The sequence below is a fragment of the Podarcis raffonei genome, chromosome 8, assembly GCF_027172205.1.
Source record: "Podarcis raffonei isolate rPodRaf1 chromosome 8, rPodRaf1.pri, whole genome shotgun sequence".
Lineage (NCBI taxonomy): Eukaryota > Metazoa > Chordata > Lepidosauria > Squamata > Lacertidae > Podarcis > Podarcis raffonei.
The window spans coordinates 18,308,661-18,325,130 of record NC_070609.1 but is presented as its reverse complement, the minus strand read 5'-3'; the positions used below and the strand labels follow the sequence as shown (position 1 = coordinate 18,325,130).

Here is a 16,470-nt window from a genome sequence, read left to right as displayed (position 1 = left end):
AAGATTTGTTGGAAAACAAAACCCCCAGGTGGCTGTCACCAATGGAGGCTAAGGAAGTGAAAAAACTTAATATGGAATCTAAATGGCCAAAGTACTGGGAAATTATAGAACAGGAGGAGGGAAAAGTGAAATTGCAGAGCTATGAGAAACTGAAGTCAAAAGTAAGAGACTGGCTTCATTACTATCAGATAAATGAAGTCTTCAAACAGGACAGGAAAATTGGCTTCCAGGTGGAGAGGTCAAAATTAGAAACAGAGCTATTGGAACCCAATACTAAGAACTTGTCAAGAATGTATAACCTGCTGTTGAAATGGAATACACAGGATGAGACGGTTAAATCAGCTATGATTAAATGGGCACAAGACATTGGTCATAACATTATGTTTGCTGACTGGGAACAGTTATGGACCACCGGTATAAAGTTTACGGCATGTAATGCCTTGAGAGAGAACATTATGAAAATGATTTATAGGTGGTACATGACCCCAGTCAAGCTTGCAAAAATTTATCATATGCCCGATAATAAATGTTGGAAATGTAAGGAAACTGAAGGTACTTTCTACCACCTTTGGTGGACGTGCCCAAGGATCAAGGTATTCTGGGAAATGATTTATAATGAAATGAAAAAGGTGCTTAAATGCACGTTCGTGAAGAAACCAGAAGCCTTCCTCCTGGGCATGGTGGGCCAATTGGTGTCAAGGAAAGATAGGACGTTTTTTATGTACGCTACAACAGCAGCAAGAGTACTATTAGCGAAGTATTGGAAGACACAAGAACTACCCACACTGGAAGAATGGCAGACTAAGGTAATAGACTATATGGGACTGGCTGAGATGACCGGCAGAATCCGTGACCAAGGGAAAGAGACGGTGGAAGAAGATTGGAAGAAGTTTAAAATTTATCTCAAGAACTGTTGTAAAATTAATGAATGCTAAAATGTTTTGGGTAATGCAAAAAAGAATTGCAGCGATTAGCAATTGGATATGAGAAATAAGATCTAAAGAAAGTATTATATTGAAATTAGGGGATGCTGAAAAGATTGATAACAGGGATGCAGAAAGGGGAGGTATGGGGAAGTCGCTGAAAGAAGGCTTAAGAAATGAAAGGTTAAGAAATTATACGTGTTTATATGTTTGTATGTCTTGTATTGTGTTGTATTGTCTTGTATTATGTGTGGAAAAAACCAATAAATTTTTTTTTTTTTTAAAAAAGAGAGAGTTGTTGGGAGTCTCCTGTTCGCACCGCAGAGCGACAAGTTTCCAGAGTTTCTTTGAAGAGGGATTGACAGCTTTTGGTGGGTAATAGGGGTCTCTTAAGAACTCTCAGCAACCATAACAAACTGCAGCTCCCAGAATTCTTTGGGGGAAACCATGAGTGTTTCAAGTGGTAGCGTAACGCTTTAAATATATGGTGTGAACGTGGCCTAAATTGAGCCACTGGCCTATCTCAAGGATGGGGAAGTTGTGGCCCAGAAGGCTACAAATTCCATTCGTCTGGATCACTGGCCATCCTGGCTGGGAATGATGGGAGTCAGAGTCCAGCAACTACTGGAAAGCTGCGGGTTCCCCATCCCTGTTCTGTCTAGCTTCGGACTGTCTACACCAGCGCCCCCCAACCTGGTGCCCTCCTGGTGTTTGGGACAACAGCTCCCATAATCTCCGATGGTTGGCAGTGATGGCTGGGCTTGATAAGAGTCCAAAACACCTGGAAGGTGGCAGGTTGGGAAAGTCTGGTGTATATGAATGGGCAGAGGCTCTCCAGGGTTTTGGAGAAGAGCCTTCCCCAGCCCTCTCCAGAGATGATGGGAACTGAACGTGCATGCAAATCATATCCCCTACTGGGCCCAAAAAGGCTTCCTTTGATTTTTATGTGCCTTGAAGAGAAATTTCTCTGTTTGGAAGCAGAATCTACAAGTAAAGGAAGGCAATTTCCTATCACCTGAAGAGGAGCTTTACTTTTTGAGGCAAATGCTCAATCACTTCAGCTGATTCTCTCTCTTCTTTTAACTATAATACCACCTAAAATTAATCTCCATCCTTGCTCAAATAAAGATTGCTATGTCTCCCTCTCTCTCTCTCTCTCTCTCTCTCTCTCTCTCTGCCTAGTATGTTTTGCTTAATGCTGGAGACAGGTCTAGATAACTGTTTCCAAAAATGGGGGTTCAGGTATTGCTTCCTTGTCCCAGAATTATAGGCAAAACCTACAATTTGTAGCAGCACCTAAGGAAGACTAAGGGCACCTCCAGAATGTGGCTATTTTGCAGGTGGGATTCAGCTGCATACCGGCAAAGTTAGGCTGCGCAACGGAAGTGGATTTGGCACTCCTGCGCAACAAATCCGCTTCTGTAAAAAAAATCGAACTTTTTGCAGTAAGGAAAGTGCCAGGGAAATGCACTGGAAAGTGTGGCAAAGCAATCGCTTGACACGACGTCTTATAACCTGCCCACAAACAAAACGAATGCTCAAATAAGCAAGCCAACATCGCATTACCTCCCCACACACTTTGTGCAAAGAGATGCACAGGATGAATAAACAAATTGCAGTGGCAGCTGGTGGCGTGTGGTGACACTGCTCACCTAACCTCCTGACAACTGAGTCTCTGTTCAGGGAGAGAGAGGGGAGAGGCAGTGGGGAGATCAGCATGATGCAAACATACTGGTAGGAGTTCTGCATTGGCTCCACTGGTGCATGTGCACTGCACTAACTTCCTTGCCGCCTCTCTCTCCAAGTAAACCTCAGTTGCAGGTAAGCACCAGCAGCCCAAAACACCGTCCGCTACTGACAGATTGCTTGGAAGGAACTGTATCCAAACAAGCTAGCTACCTTCATTTTGAGACTGATGTAGTAGATACAGACCTTATAGTAGGGTTGCCATACATCTGGAATTTCCCAGACATAGCCAGGATTCGGCCATCAGAAACAGTGTCCGGGTGGAAATTGCTAAAAATGTCCATGAAAATCCAGACATATGGCAGCCCATGTCGGAAATGTAGACTTTGGTGAATTTCCTTAAAAATAGCTCAAGAACTTTGGCCAAAACTAGAAAAAGCCCAATGACTTTGCAAAACAACAACAACACCTCAACAACTTTTGTGTCCGGATTTTCACTTTTTGAAATATGACAACCCTACAATGTCTAGGCTATTTGGGGGGAAATCTTTTTTAATTCCCTCCCTCTTCTTTCCTGCTGTATATAACATCCAGCCCAATGAAGAGTTTTGGAGAACTTGAAAGCCTGTGCTTGTTACTGTGTGATGTTTTGACTGGTCGTATAAAGGCATTCAATGTCCAACTGTGAGAATTTTGATTTCCCTTCCCCCCCCTTTCCTGGATCAACACAGCTTCCTTTGCTTTTCATAGCAAACGAGGCTATGGGTAATGGCCAAAAGAACAAAAAAAAGGTGAAAATTAATTCCATCACTCGGCAGAGATCTGTCTGGATCTACCTACACAATGTTGGAATGAGGGGGAGAAAAGGAAAGGGCCCATAAGGAAACCAACAAGCTCCCTGCTGGCTTTCTTCCAACTTAGTCAAATAACGCAGTCGCTCCTCAGTAGACTTCTAAACAGGGTAGCTGAGGGGGCTGTCACATAAGGTAGGTGAGCCAGGACCTTCAATCACTGTACACAATCTGGAGTTGGTGCGCACTGCTTATGATCCAGTCTCTGTTATGATCTCAGGGTTGAATAAGGGCAGGGATTCAGAGAGAGAGAAGAAGCTGCCCTCTGAGCAAGCCCTGGATGCTCATACTAAGTAGCATGGGCACTTGAGGAGCTCATAATATGAGCACCTATTCAGCCCAAGGAGACTGTGTTACCCCACCTCTGACCTCCACTCAGAAGCCCTAGTGGGACCACAGTCTCCTCCTGCTTCATCAGAGCCAATGCCTGTTAAAGCAGCCTGGGATTTTTTAACTGAGGAGGCTCCTCTGGCTGAAGGCAGACGCAGCTACTTAGGACACTGACGTCCACCTCCAAGGGCCTTCTGGCAGTTGCCTCACTGTGAGAAGTGAGGTTACAGGGAACCAGGCAGAGGGCCTTCTCAGTAGTGGCGCCTGCCTTGAAGAACACCCTCCCATCAGATGTCAAGGAAATAAACTACCGTCTCACTTTTAGAAGACATCTGAAGGCAGCCCTGTTTAGGGAAGTCTTTAATGTTTGATGTTTTATTGTGTTTTTAATATTCTGTTGGGAGCTGCCTAGAGTGGCTGGGGAAACCCAGCCAGATGGGTGGGGTATAAATAATAATAAATTATAATCATCTTCCTCCTCCTCCTCATTTAAGGCTCAGTCTGAGGTTGGCTGGTGCTGAAACAACATTTGAGCTGGGCTCTTCAGTTTGAGCCTTGCATGGAGCTGTCCAAGGTACCAAAGAATCTTGGCACTTGCCTCGTCTCACTAGGACCTTCCCCAGGTTGGTACCTTCCAAATGCGTTGGACTACAGTACCACCCATCATCCCTGATCACGACTGATGGGAACTGTAGCTGAAAAGATCTGGAAGGCACCAGGTTGGAAAAGGATGAACTAAACTTTGCTCTGCTTTGCCTCGCCTTGCTCTGGCTGCCTGAATCTGGACTTTTGCTTTGGGTCAGATCCCCTGTGCTGCTGAAGCCATTGCTTACAAAAGGAGATTCTCTGCCAAACGAGTGCATCAGCTGTGTACAATGCAATGATGGAGCAACAAAACACAGAAGGTTTAGCACAGGAGGGGGGAATATTTTTCAGTCCTGGAGCCACATTCCATATGCCAGAGTTAGGAGGCCAAAAAATGGGCAGAGCAATAGATGTGATACAGTAGGCTGCACACAAGCCATGTGCCTTGCAAAATCCATACCTCTCTGTCTAGGCAAGTAAGAGGCAATATCACAGTTCCAGGACACATTAAGAATATCTGCCTGTATGTATGTATATGTGTGTGTGTGTGTGTGTGTGTGTGTGTGTGTGTGTAAGGCTATTATCATGCAGCCTGCAATGGAGGATTTGCAGTGCCACATCACAATCCTGGGTTTAAACAAGGTTTGAGTAAAGTGAGAAAGGAAAGTCTCTGATGTGTTAGCTTTTATGTGTTAGCTTTTTCTGCGTTAGCTTCTCTGTTCCACCCATCTCTGCTGTTTTATCCTTGTTAAAACTGGTTTCTTCCTTTCTTTGTTTAAGAAAACAACTCTCCTGTGTCTTGCCATCCCTGCTTTACTCAAACCTCTTCTGTTGTTTGAGTACAGTGAGAAGGAAGGGACGCTAAAAGGAAGGGAAAAAATAGGTTGTTTCAAGCTTCTCCCTCTTCCATTCCTCAATTGTCTGATGTCAGAGAAATAAAGGATGTGGGGCCCTCAAATATTCCATAGTACCTTCGCACTTCACATAGTACCATGTGTTGTCTTCAACATGAAGTTCCAGATTCAACGTAGCAATTTAGAAGAAATGTTTTATTAGCAAGCAAACACCCATACATGCACATACAGCATCCATCAACTGAACTCAACCTTCTCCAACTGAAGAAACTAACCAGCAGGCTACAGTTACAGTAACATATATTAGAATGGGTTGTGTGTGCACAGAGGCGGCTGCAGAATAGATTGTTAGGATCGCAGGGAGGGTCGCCAGCTGACTTGCCACGGCATGGTAGCTTTCATAGATAAGAGCAGGCATGAGCCCAGGGGTGATCTATGTGCAAAGGAGAGTTGAGAAAAGTAAGGGGGAGGAAAACAGGGAATGGAAGTGAAAATGAGGAGTGCAAAAGGGGATGACGAAAGTCTGGAAGTAGGAGGCCTGGGGACGGGATTGAAGATGAAAGCAGGGATGTGAAAGGATCTGAAGAGGGGATGGTAGCTTCATAACTGGGCAGAAAGTCTAAAGCAGGGGTCAACAAACTTTTTTCTGCAGGGGGCCGGTCCACTGTCCCTCAGACCTTGTGGGGGGCCAGATTATATTTTTTTTTTTGGGGGGGGGAAATGAACAAATTCTTATGCCCCACAAATAACCCAGAGATGCATTTTAAATAAAAGGACACATTCTACTCATGTAAAAACACACTGATTCCCGGACTGTCTGCGGGCCGGATTGAGAAGGCGATTGGGCCAGATCTAGCCCCCGGGCCTTAGTTTGCCTACCCATGGTCTAAAGCAGCGGTTCTCAACCTGTGGGTCCCCTGATGCTGTTGGACTACAACTCCCATCACCCCTGAGCTCTGGCCTTGCTAGCTAGGGATGATGGGAGGGAAGGATGATCTGGGAACCCACAAGTTGAGAAAGGATGGTCTAAAGGATGCTTGGTTGTTGCAATTCATTGGGGGGGAGGAACGGACGAATATGCAGGATGTTACCAGGGGTGGGGTTTGTGTGCAGGGGGGTGTTCCACAAAAAGAGCAGGTGAAGGCATGGACACAAGGATGAAGGTGAAAATGGGTGCAAAATGGAGCTGCTGAACAGAAGAAGGTGAAAAGCAAGCTTGGTGGCTGCATGTGCTGGGAAGAGGAATGGGGCTTTGTAAGCCGAGCAGACAAGGGTGCAGCCCTAGGAAGAACATAAGTACTGGGTCAGATCAATGGCCAATCTAGTTCCCACAGTGGCTGCTCAGATGCAGGATCCGAGCACAAGAGTGCTCTCCCCACCTGTGATTCCCAGCAACTGGTGTTGAGGGTGTTACTGCCTCCAACAGTGATGCCATTAGGGCCACAATGGCTAGTCTTATCCTCCATGAATTTGCCTAATCCAAGCTGGTGGCCATCACTGCCTCAAAGGGTGGCTTGTGGGGCTTGGGGTGATAAGGGCCAATGAGGGGTGTGTCACGGGAACTGGTGTGGCCTAGGGAGAGTCTGGAGGACCAGATGGAAAGACCTGGAAGCTTTATTTGGCCCTTGGACCCTTGGTTCCTCACCCTTTGTTTAGCATGCCTCTGGAGGGTCTCCATACATCCTTACACTTCTGGTGGGTCTGCATTTGGGATTGGTGGGTCACAGTTTTGTAGGCTGTGAGAACATCAGAGGCGAGATTGCACCCTGCCTCCGAGACATACCTTCAAACAGGACCCAGGAGACGAGGAGAGCTTTGTAGAAGCACTTCATGCTGTTATTACTTTGCAGTGGTTGGTCTAAGGAAAAGAAGAAGAAGAAGCAGGTTTAAATCAACAGCATAAGAACAACTGCTTGGGCTTCCTGTAATATTTATCTATTCAGCCCCTTTACCTAGAGTAAAGAGACCCCTGACCATTAGGTCCAGTCGTGACCGACTCTGGGGTTGCGGCGCTCATCTCGCTTTACTGGCTGAGGGAGCCGGCGTACGGCTTCTGGGTCATGTGGCCAGCATGACTAAGCCGCTTCTGGCGAACCAGAGCAGTGCACGGAAACGCCGTTTACCTTCCCGCAGGAACGGAACCTATTTATCTACTTGCACTTTGATGTGCTTTCAAAGTGCTAGGTTGGCAGAAGAAGGGACCGAGCAACGGGAGCTCACCCCGTTGTGGGGATTCGAACCGCCGACCTTCTGATCGGCAAGCCCTAGGCTCTGTGGTTTAACCCACAGCGCCACCCGCGTCCTTACCTAGAGTAGCTGGCTGCAAAAGTGGGCTTTTGCACCTTTAATAGCAGTGCAGCTTGAATGGCAAGTTGTTAAAGGTGTAGTAGCCCCATCTGCAACAGCATCTATGGCCATCCCCTCTGTTCCCTGAGTGGTGTACAAGATAAAACCCAATTCAACATCACCATTTCAGTAAAACAGGAAAGCACTCCAGCAACAAACGAAAACCAATCTGCCACCACAAAGCAAAGCAGAACATTCCAAAGCAGAGATCAGGAAATGAACAACAACAACAAAAAGAAATCAGAGCAATAATCAATAAGACGAACAAAGAAAGGAAAAGAATACACAGCTAAAATGGCAACGGGAAACCTGCAGCAGCAACCAGCAGAGGTTAACACCACCATCATCATCGTTGTGAAGTTGCCATTCACCATAAGATTCCAGGTTACAACAATGTCAATCAAAACAACTACAAATAGGTTTGTTTTTTTAAAACTGTATTTTTATTAAAAATTTTCTTGATTTACAAAGGTATGTGTGAAGTCTCTCTCTTGTATTTTTTTCTTCCACGTAACATTTTTTTTTTTTTTTTACAAATTGGTTTCATTTGTTGAGACATTAGGAAGAATAGGGGGAAAGCAGCCAGAAATATCATAACCAGACACTGGAGAGACCTGTCAGGAATAAGCATGGACCAATGGTACCAAATAGTATGGGAAACAGGCTTACTAGAAAAATTAACCAATAAACTGAAACTGACACGGGGACAAATAGAAGAAGACGCCTTCACCCCGGTATGGCTCCCCTTTATCACATACACAGCCCAACAAGACAATGACAAATATCCACCAACAGCATACAAATCAATATGGCTAACCTGATCCTAAACACCCACCCACCCCACTCACACTCACACATGAAAACAATTACAAATAGTTTTTGGAGATCTTTATAGAGCTATGGTGTATACAGCTTTCAAGCCTAATTTGCACAGGAAACCTGGCGGAGAGGTTACACAAACGAAACACCCGCAAAAAGTCAGGCAGATTTTCTGCAACTTGGTTCGGTTTTACTTCATATGAACTAAAAAAAGGAACACGGATAGAGACCACCTGCTTCTCGCCGGGATTTATGCAACGATATTTTTATTTAACAGGGGCGATGGTTTGCATCTTAAAAACAATTTGTTTGGCAAGATGTAGCACTCTTGCGGAGAAGGGTATTTGTTGTTTGTTCACTCTGAAAATAATAAAATCATTTTTTAAAAACAGTTTAAAACAAATGGAGATGAGTTAGAGAGCCAGTGGGATATAGCACTGGACTACTGAGACCTGGGAGAGAAGGGTTCAAATGCCCACTTGACTGTGAAGCATGCTGGGTGACCTTGGACCAGTCATGCTCTCTCAGCCTAACCCCCGTTGCAGGGTTGCTGTGAGGGGAAAATTGAGGTGGTCTTTCAGATATGTCCCCTTGATCTCCTTGGGGAAAAGATGGGATGGAAATTTAATAATCAATTATAAATTAAAACAATTCACCTCCAAGAAATAGGACTTGAACCCATGGCTTCAGGTTACAAGAAAGGAAGTTCTGACTCAAAATCAGGAAGAGCTTTCTGACAGTAAGAGCCAGTGTGGTGTAGTGGTTAAGAGCGGTGGACTCGTAATCTGGTGAACCGGGTTCGATTCCCTGCTCCTCCACATGCAGCTGCTGGGTGACCTTGGGCCAGTCACACTTCTCTGAAGTCTCTCAGCCTCACTCACCTCACAGAGTGTTTGTTGTGGGGAGGAAGGGAGAGAAGATTGTTAGCTGCTTTGAGACTCCTTAGGGTAGTGATAAAGCAGGATATCAAATCCAAACTCTTCTTCTACTCTGCTTCTGTTTGACAGTGGAATGGACTCACTTGGGAGGTTGCGGACTCTCCTTCCTTGGAGATTTCTAAGTGGAGGTTGGATGGCCAATCTGCCACGGTTGCTTCTGTTGGAATTCCTGCATTGTAGGGGGTTGGACTAGATGACCCCTGGGGTCCCTTCTGAGTCTACAATTCTATGATTCTATGGCAGGTGGTGCTGTGGTCTAAACCATAGAGCCTAGGTCTTGCTGATCAGAAAGTCAGCAGTTCGAATCCCCACAACAGGGTGAGCCCCTGTTGCTCGGTCCCTGCTCCTGCCAACCTAGCAGTTCGAAAGCATGTCAAAGTGCAAGTAGATAAATAGGTACCGCTCTGGCGGGAAGGTAAACGGCATTTGCATGTGCTGCTCTGGTTCGCCAGAAGCGGCTTAGTCATGCTGGCCACATGACCCGGAAGCTGTACACCGGATCCCTCAGCCAGTAAAGCGAGATGAGCACCGCAACCCCAGAGTAGGCCACGACTGGACCTAATGGTCAGGGGTCTCTTTACCTTTGTGTTTCTAGGGTGAACACACATGCAACCAGACACACATCTGTCAGGGGTTAAAGGCCAGGGCTTTTAGCATTTGACAGAAGCCATGCAGTGAAGGTGCCAGGCACATCTCCGTGGGGAGGGAATCCCACTGCTCAGGGGCTGCTGAGAGAATCCCCTCTCCCAGGCCACCACTTCTAAGGGTGGTGGAACAACCAAGAGGGCTCAGTCTTAATACCTGAGGGGGGTGTATGGAAGGAGATGGTCTTTCAGATATTTGGGGGTTTACGTTGCTTGAAGAATTTAACGTGTCACGTGTGACACACTTTGGACCGTTCAGGATGGCCTTCCACTAATGTGTAGGCCAGGGATAAGGAAGCCATGACTCTCCAGATATAGTTGGACTGCAAGTCCCATCACCCTTGACCAGAACTGGGCTTGCGGTCAGGCTGCTACCTGGTCTCAAATGACAGTGGTGATGGCACAGGAAGGCTGAGAGCCAACCTGTGCAAATGTCCGATGTTGGCTGTGGACACTGAGCACGCACACAAATATCTTTTTTAAAAAAAAAGTTCTTCCAGGCATTTTAATTGTGACTTTTTATCTCCAGCTTCTATGCTGTTCTGCCATCTGCTGTTTTGGACTGCAACAAATGGGACCTGTAGCAAAAATGTTGGAGTGTGGCATGTTCCTTCTTATGGTTTATCTATTTTTATCTTTTAAAAAATGTACAATCTGCCTAATTTTTCTCAGAAGAAACCGAAGGCAGCTAACAATTTAATGCCATAACAAGACTCCACCCCCAATTTTCCTTATTGCACGGGCACTGAACAGATACAAGTCTTATTAGGCTGCTTTGGATCCTATTTTGTCCTTCTGCAAACCTCGAGGTTCCCCAAGCCCTGCTGATGCTTCCTTCTTGCGCATGGATGGGTGCTGCTTTGGTTACCAAAGGGAACTGCATGCACAGGCTGAGCAAAGATAACAGGAGGAACAATTGCTGTTTTATTGTACATAGCTGGGAGTGCTTTTTGTTTTATTATTCTTCTATTTATTGTAAAACCCCAACACCACATAACGGTTGGGTGCAAACACTTAGAATATAATGGCTAAATAAAAGCCGCCCTGGGACCATTTTTTTGGCTGATGAATGGGATTAAAAATGCTTTAGAAGATGAGTAAATAAATAAATCAGTCCCCCTGCTTGCTTCGCTCTGACGTTCCAGCAGAGGGCAGGGACACTTTACATGTTTTGCTCCTGCACGCTTCTGTGGTGTCTAAACAGAGGCATCAAATGTATTTCGGTTATAGCAGGCCTGTATCAAACACACCAACTTTGGGCTTCTAGCCTTGCCAACTTTCTTCCCCTCCTGCTTTGGAAGGCTCCTGTTTGACGGGCAGAAATCCAGCAGTGAAGCTTTTCTCCGCATGCAGCTGGTGAAATAGAATCAATAGAAACTTACGAGTTGGAAGGGACCCAAGGGTCACCTAGTCCAACCCTCTGCAATGCAGGAATCTCAGATAAAAGCATCCACCGTGACGGATGGACATCCAACCTCTGTTAAAAACCTCCAAGGAAGGAGAGTCTGCTACCTCTCGTCTGTTCCACTGAAATGGTAGGGAGAAAGCTTTACCAGTTGAATTTCTGCATTCAAACAATGGTCAGTGGCAACTACTGGGTTGCCCAAGCCAAGCCCTGCTAGCTTTTTTGGGTTTGCGTGCTATTGGGGCTTATGATTGCAATCTACATTTCCAGAGAGCGGACAGGGTCGTTGACCCAGAGGTAGCTGGGAAATATTCCCATAGAATTAGTTGAATTTTATTATTTCGGTCACAGACCAGTTCCAGCCCACATGCAATATCAAGGAAGTCATAAAACACGATAGGGATACATTTGAATTTGCAATTAGGTATAAGAGGGACAATACAGATATAGCAAGTTAAAAAATATATAAATTAAAACTTAGTCACTAACATATAACCTAAAATTATCATTTAAAACCTTAATCATTATGATAGCACAGCTTGTTCCCTAAGTTTTATGGCAATCGCACAGAATTTGGCTACCCTTAACGTGATCTCAGGATCCTTGTCCTCTACCAGGGATTTTAGACATTGAAGTTTGGATTCATTTGGAGATTATTCCCATAGAATTGGAAGGGACCCTGAGGATCATCTAGTCCAACCCCCTGCAATGCAGGAATATGCAGCTGTCCCTTACAGGGATCTAACCTGCAACTTCGGCAATGTCAGCACCATGCCCTAACCAACCGAGCTATCCACCTGGCCATTGATTGATTGATTAATAGCCCACCTTTCCTTCAAGGAGCTCAAGGTGGCATGCGTGATGGTTCTCCTGCTCCCCATCTCATCCTCACAACAACCCTGTGAGGAAGGTGAGGCAGAAAGACAGGGACTGGCTCAAGGTCACCCAGTGAGCTTCATGGCAGAGTGGGGACGAGAACCCAAGGGATCAAGGGAAGTAATAGTGCCACTGTATTCTGCTCTGGTCAGACCTCACCTGGAGTACTGTGTCCAGTTCTGGGCACCACAGTTCAAGAAGGACACTGACAAACTGGAACGTGTCCAGAGGAGGGCAACCGAAATGGTCAAAGGCCTGGAAACGATGCCTTATGAGGAACGGCTAAGGGAGCTGGGCATGTTTAGCCTGGAGAAGAGGAGGTTAAGGGGTGATATGATAGCCATGTTCAAATATATAAAAGGATGTCACATAGAGGAGGGAGAAAGGTTGTTTTCTGCTGCTCCAGAGAAGCGGACACGGAGCAATGGATACAAACTACAAGAAAGAAGATTCCACCTAAACATTAGGAAGAACTTCCTGACAGTAAGAGCTGTTCGACAGTGGAATTTGCTGCCAAGGAGTGTGGTGGAGTCTCCTTCTTTGGAGGTCTTTAAGCAGAGGCTTGACAACCATATGTCAGGAGTGCTCTGATGGTGTTTCCTGCTTGGCAGGGGGTTGGACTCGATGGCCCTTGTGGTCTCTTCCAACTCTATGATTCTATGATTCTATGATTCTATGATTCTATGAGATGAGTTTGAGCTCTCTAAGCCTCTAAGGGTGCTGGCTGTCTCCCTTGAGATCTGCTCCAGCCTTAGTTGACTTTACAATACAATACTATACGATAATCTTTATTGTCATTGTCCCATACAGAACAACGAAATTGAAAAAATCTACGTAAGGCATTCAAAAACCAACAAGCCTGCTATCCCAGCTATCCCAACCTGGTTAGCCCCCTAAAAACTCTGATACCCCATTTTTAAATACAATATACTCCCATAGAGACTCCTTACACTGCATTTAAAACCAAAATCACATTTGGATAGAAACTGTTTGCCTCTCTGCTGGACTGTTTCGATGACACCTTTCACCTTTGCTGCACGATACATAAATCAATGCAAATGTTACAAAATGCCGGTGAACGTCCAGTGACCTCCTTCCGAAGGAAATCAAGCCTGGGTAATCAAACCTGTGTCCCTGGAACATCTCGCTGCTCAGAGAAGTGGATCGTGCTTACCAGCATGTGGAAAATAACTGTGCAAATGGATGGATCCAAACGAGTTGAACTTAAGTTCTCACTGAAACCAATGAAAGAAGTTAGTCCCATGGATTTCAGCAGGGAGAAAGCTCACCAGTTTAGGCTGCAGTCCTAACCCCATGTATTTGGGAATAAAGCTACACGGAATTCAGGCTGGTCTGCGGTTCCTTACCCAGAGCAAAGTCAAAATGCAGATGAATTGAGACCTGCTTTCTCTCTCTTTTTCTTGCAAGAATTTCAGTTCTGGTAGGCTGTGTGACAAAAAAACCCAAAAACCGTTCAGTGGGTGGGCTAATTAAAGCTGCCCCTGTCATCTCCTAGGTCTGCCTCAGGGATAGGGAAGCCTTTTTACTCTGAAGTGAAGCTGCTGCATTCCTTCACAGGCCACATTCATTGCACATTTCAAGTGTTGTGATATCACATGACATGGCCATGGCTTCCCCCAAAGAACCCCAGGAGCTGTAGTTGGTTAAAGGTGCCGAGAGCTGTTAGGAGGCCCCTCTATTCCCCTCCCAGAGCTACAATTCCCAGAACGGTTTCTAACCATCGATTCCTCCTCACAGGGAACGTTGCCTGCATTTGCCCCCTTCCTCTCCCGTTTCCCTGTGCCTGTTCTAGATTTTAAGACGTCTGTGTACAAAGGTAAGAAGCACATCCCAGAAGCTCCACCCACTTCTGCCTCTGGCCCCACCCACCAGGGGGGAATGGCCCCTGGGAAGTTCGCCACGAGGGAATGCGGCCCTTTGCTTCCCCACCCCTGATGTATATAGGTGGCAGCATGAATGAATCAATGAATGAATGAATGCATGTCTTGACTTCCTTCCAGAGGGCCTTCTCGGTAGTGGCACCCGCCCTGTGGAACGCCCTCCCATCAGATGTCAAGGAAATGAACAACCACCTGACTTTTAGAAGACATCTGGAGGCAGCCCTGTTTAGGGAAGTTTTTGATGTTTGATGTTTTATCATGTTTTTAATACCGTGGTACCTCTGGTTGTGAATGGGATCCGTTCCGAAGGCCCGTTCGCAACATGAAAAGAGCGCAACCCGCAGCGGCACGTCAGTTTGCGCTTCTACACATGCGCGAGCGGCGAAACCCGGAAGTAACCCTTTCCGGTACTTCCAGGTCACCACAGGACGTAACCTGAAAAAACGTAACATGAAGCGGACGGAACATGAGATATGACTGTATTCTGTTGGGAGCCGCCCAAAGTGGCTGGGGAAACACAACCAGATGGGTGGGGTATGTATAAATAAATATATAAATAAATAAATAATAAATACTAATTACCACCATCATCACTGGCTAACTAGGGTTTTCCAAAATAGCCACCCGCCTTCCAGGCGAGTCGCCAACCAATTCCTGGTCATTGTCGGACATTTTAGTTCCCATGGAAACACATCCTTGGGCGTGGGTGGGTGGGGGGAGTTAATAGCACTCTTTTGTCATGTCCAGGTATTGCCTCTGCATATTTCCACATGGGTAGCCCTGCTCACAGAAATCTAATTGCTCAGGGAACTCATAACAATACAGAGAGTTATGGCATAAAATCTCAGGAATTCTGCTTGCAGGGTATGGGTTCTCCTTGGTGCAGAATCTAATGACTTTTGATTTACATTCAATCTTTATTACTGCTACAAGGGTCCTCTGTATTTCCAGGCAGACTCAGCAAGAATATCATATGCATAATCCGCCCCTCCGCCCCCACTTGTGAGTCGTCTCAGGAAATGTTGCCAGTCGTCCCAGGAAATAATAAAATAAGTGAAATGTTATGCCTGGAACAACTGATTACTAATCCTCAATGTGCCAAAAAGCACCTGCATTTAATAGATTCTTGGGAAATTAACTTATAAACCCAACTGTTGCCAGGAACATAGGCAGCATGGTTGTTATCGAAAAGTACGATTTATTTTATTTTCTACCCCAATCAGCCTGTAAGTTGCTCCATAACAGGCACATTCAAGTTCCATGCAGAAAGCAATTGCATTTTTCTAGTTTAGAAAGTGTTAAGTTTCTAGTCCTTATTGTTCCAGGAGGAGCAAAGGCCTGTTTATGTTTTAAAATTAAGATGTCTGTCAATCTTAGAAGAGGAAGGAGCTGCTGCCTAGCTCTCTGGCCAGACCAGCAGCTACAGCAGAGAGCTGAATTTTGTAGATGTTGTTGGTGAAGCACCCCCACACTCCTCCCTTATGAGAAAGGAAAAGCAAATGAATTTGCAAGCATAGCAGCATGGTGTGGAAAGATAAAATGTCAACCAGTAACACGTGCAAGAGAAGAACACTCACAAAGGGATCATAGCTGAAATTGTTTTCATCCCACCCTCCTTGTACTGACGGAAAATCTTAAGCCTGTGAGGAAATATGACTCACTCAAGGGAGTTCAGATGTTCTGCGGTGGAGCTGAGGACCTAAGCAGAAGACCTTCAGAGCTACAGTTCTTCGCTTCCAACAATTTTCAGGTTGTCCACACTGAATAGAGAAACACTGCCATGTTAGCTTTTGACATTTCTGTCAAGCTATTTCCCCCCCCCCAATTGAAAAGATTTTGAGACCCCTATTCCTAAAACCTATGTAAACCCGTCAAATGTTCCATCCTAGCAAGATGGGAAAAGCTCTCTCAATGTAGAGTTAAGGGCCCTTCTGTGACATCACTAGCCAGCAGACCAATCAGCTTGTTTCCCCAGCTGCACAGGTAGGCTGTTGCCGTGACACCAGCAGCCAGTAGACCAATCTGCTTCTTCTCTCCTGTAACAAACGCATTTTTGCCCACTGGACCACCCAACCCAGCATTGACTACACTGACTGGCAGCAGGAGCTGTCCAGGGTTCCAGGCAGGGGTCTTTCCCATCACTTGATTGAACCCAGGAGCTTCTTCATGCAAAGCAGAGGTGAAATCCTAGCATTGCTGTATGCAAGGCAGATTTAACTTCCAAAAAAGCCCAGGTGGAGTCCAAACATTTACAGCATGGAGGGCAGGGAGACAGAAACCCACACTCAGCTACAACATTCATGGATTGACCT

General features: G+C 45.7%; 1 protein-coding gene across 10 annotated transcripts in view; it reads right to left on the bottom strand.

The window, feature by feature from the left end:
* Nucleotides 1-16,470, bottom strand: part of MAG (myelin associated glycoprotein) — a 74,923-nt gene that overhangs the window by 18,197 nt on the left and 40,256 nt on the right. For 6 of the 10 annotated variants that reach the window (XM_053398265.1, XM_053398268.1, XM_053398266.1 and 3 more), the window contains 2 exons: nt 15,820-15,918; nt 7,013-7,087 (listed from right to left, as the gene is read on the bottom strand). In XM_053398265.1, the coding sequence (XP_053254240.1) occupies nt 7,013-7,061 (49 nt within the window). In that variant the 5' untranslated portion in view covers nt 7,062-7,087; nt 15,820-15,918. The remainder of the gene's footprint in view (nt 1-7,012; nt 7,088-15,819; nt 15,919-16,470) is intronic. The other 4 variants (XM_053398260.1, XM_053398270.1, XM_053398261.1 and 1 more) reach the window with 1 other exon arrangement.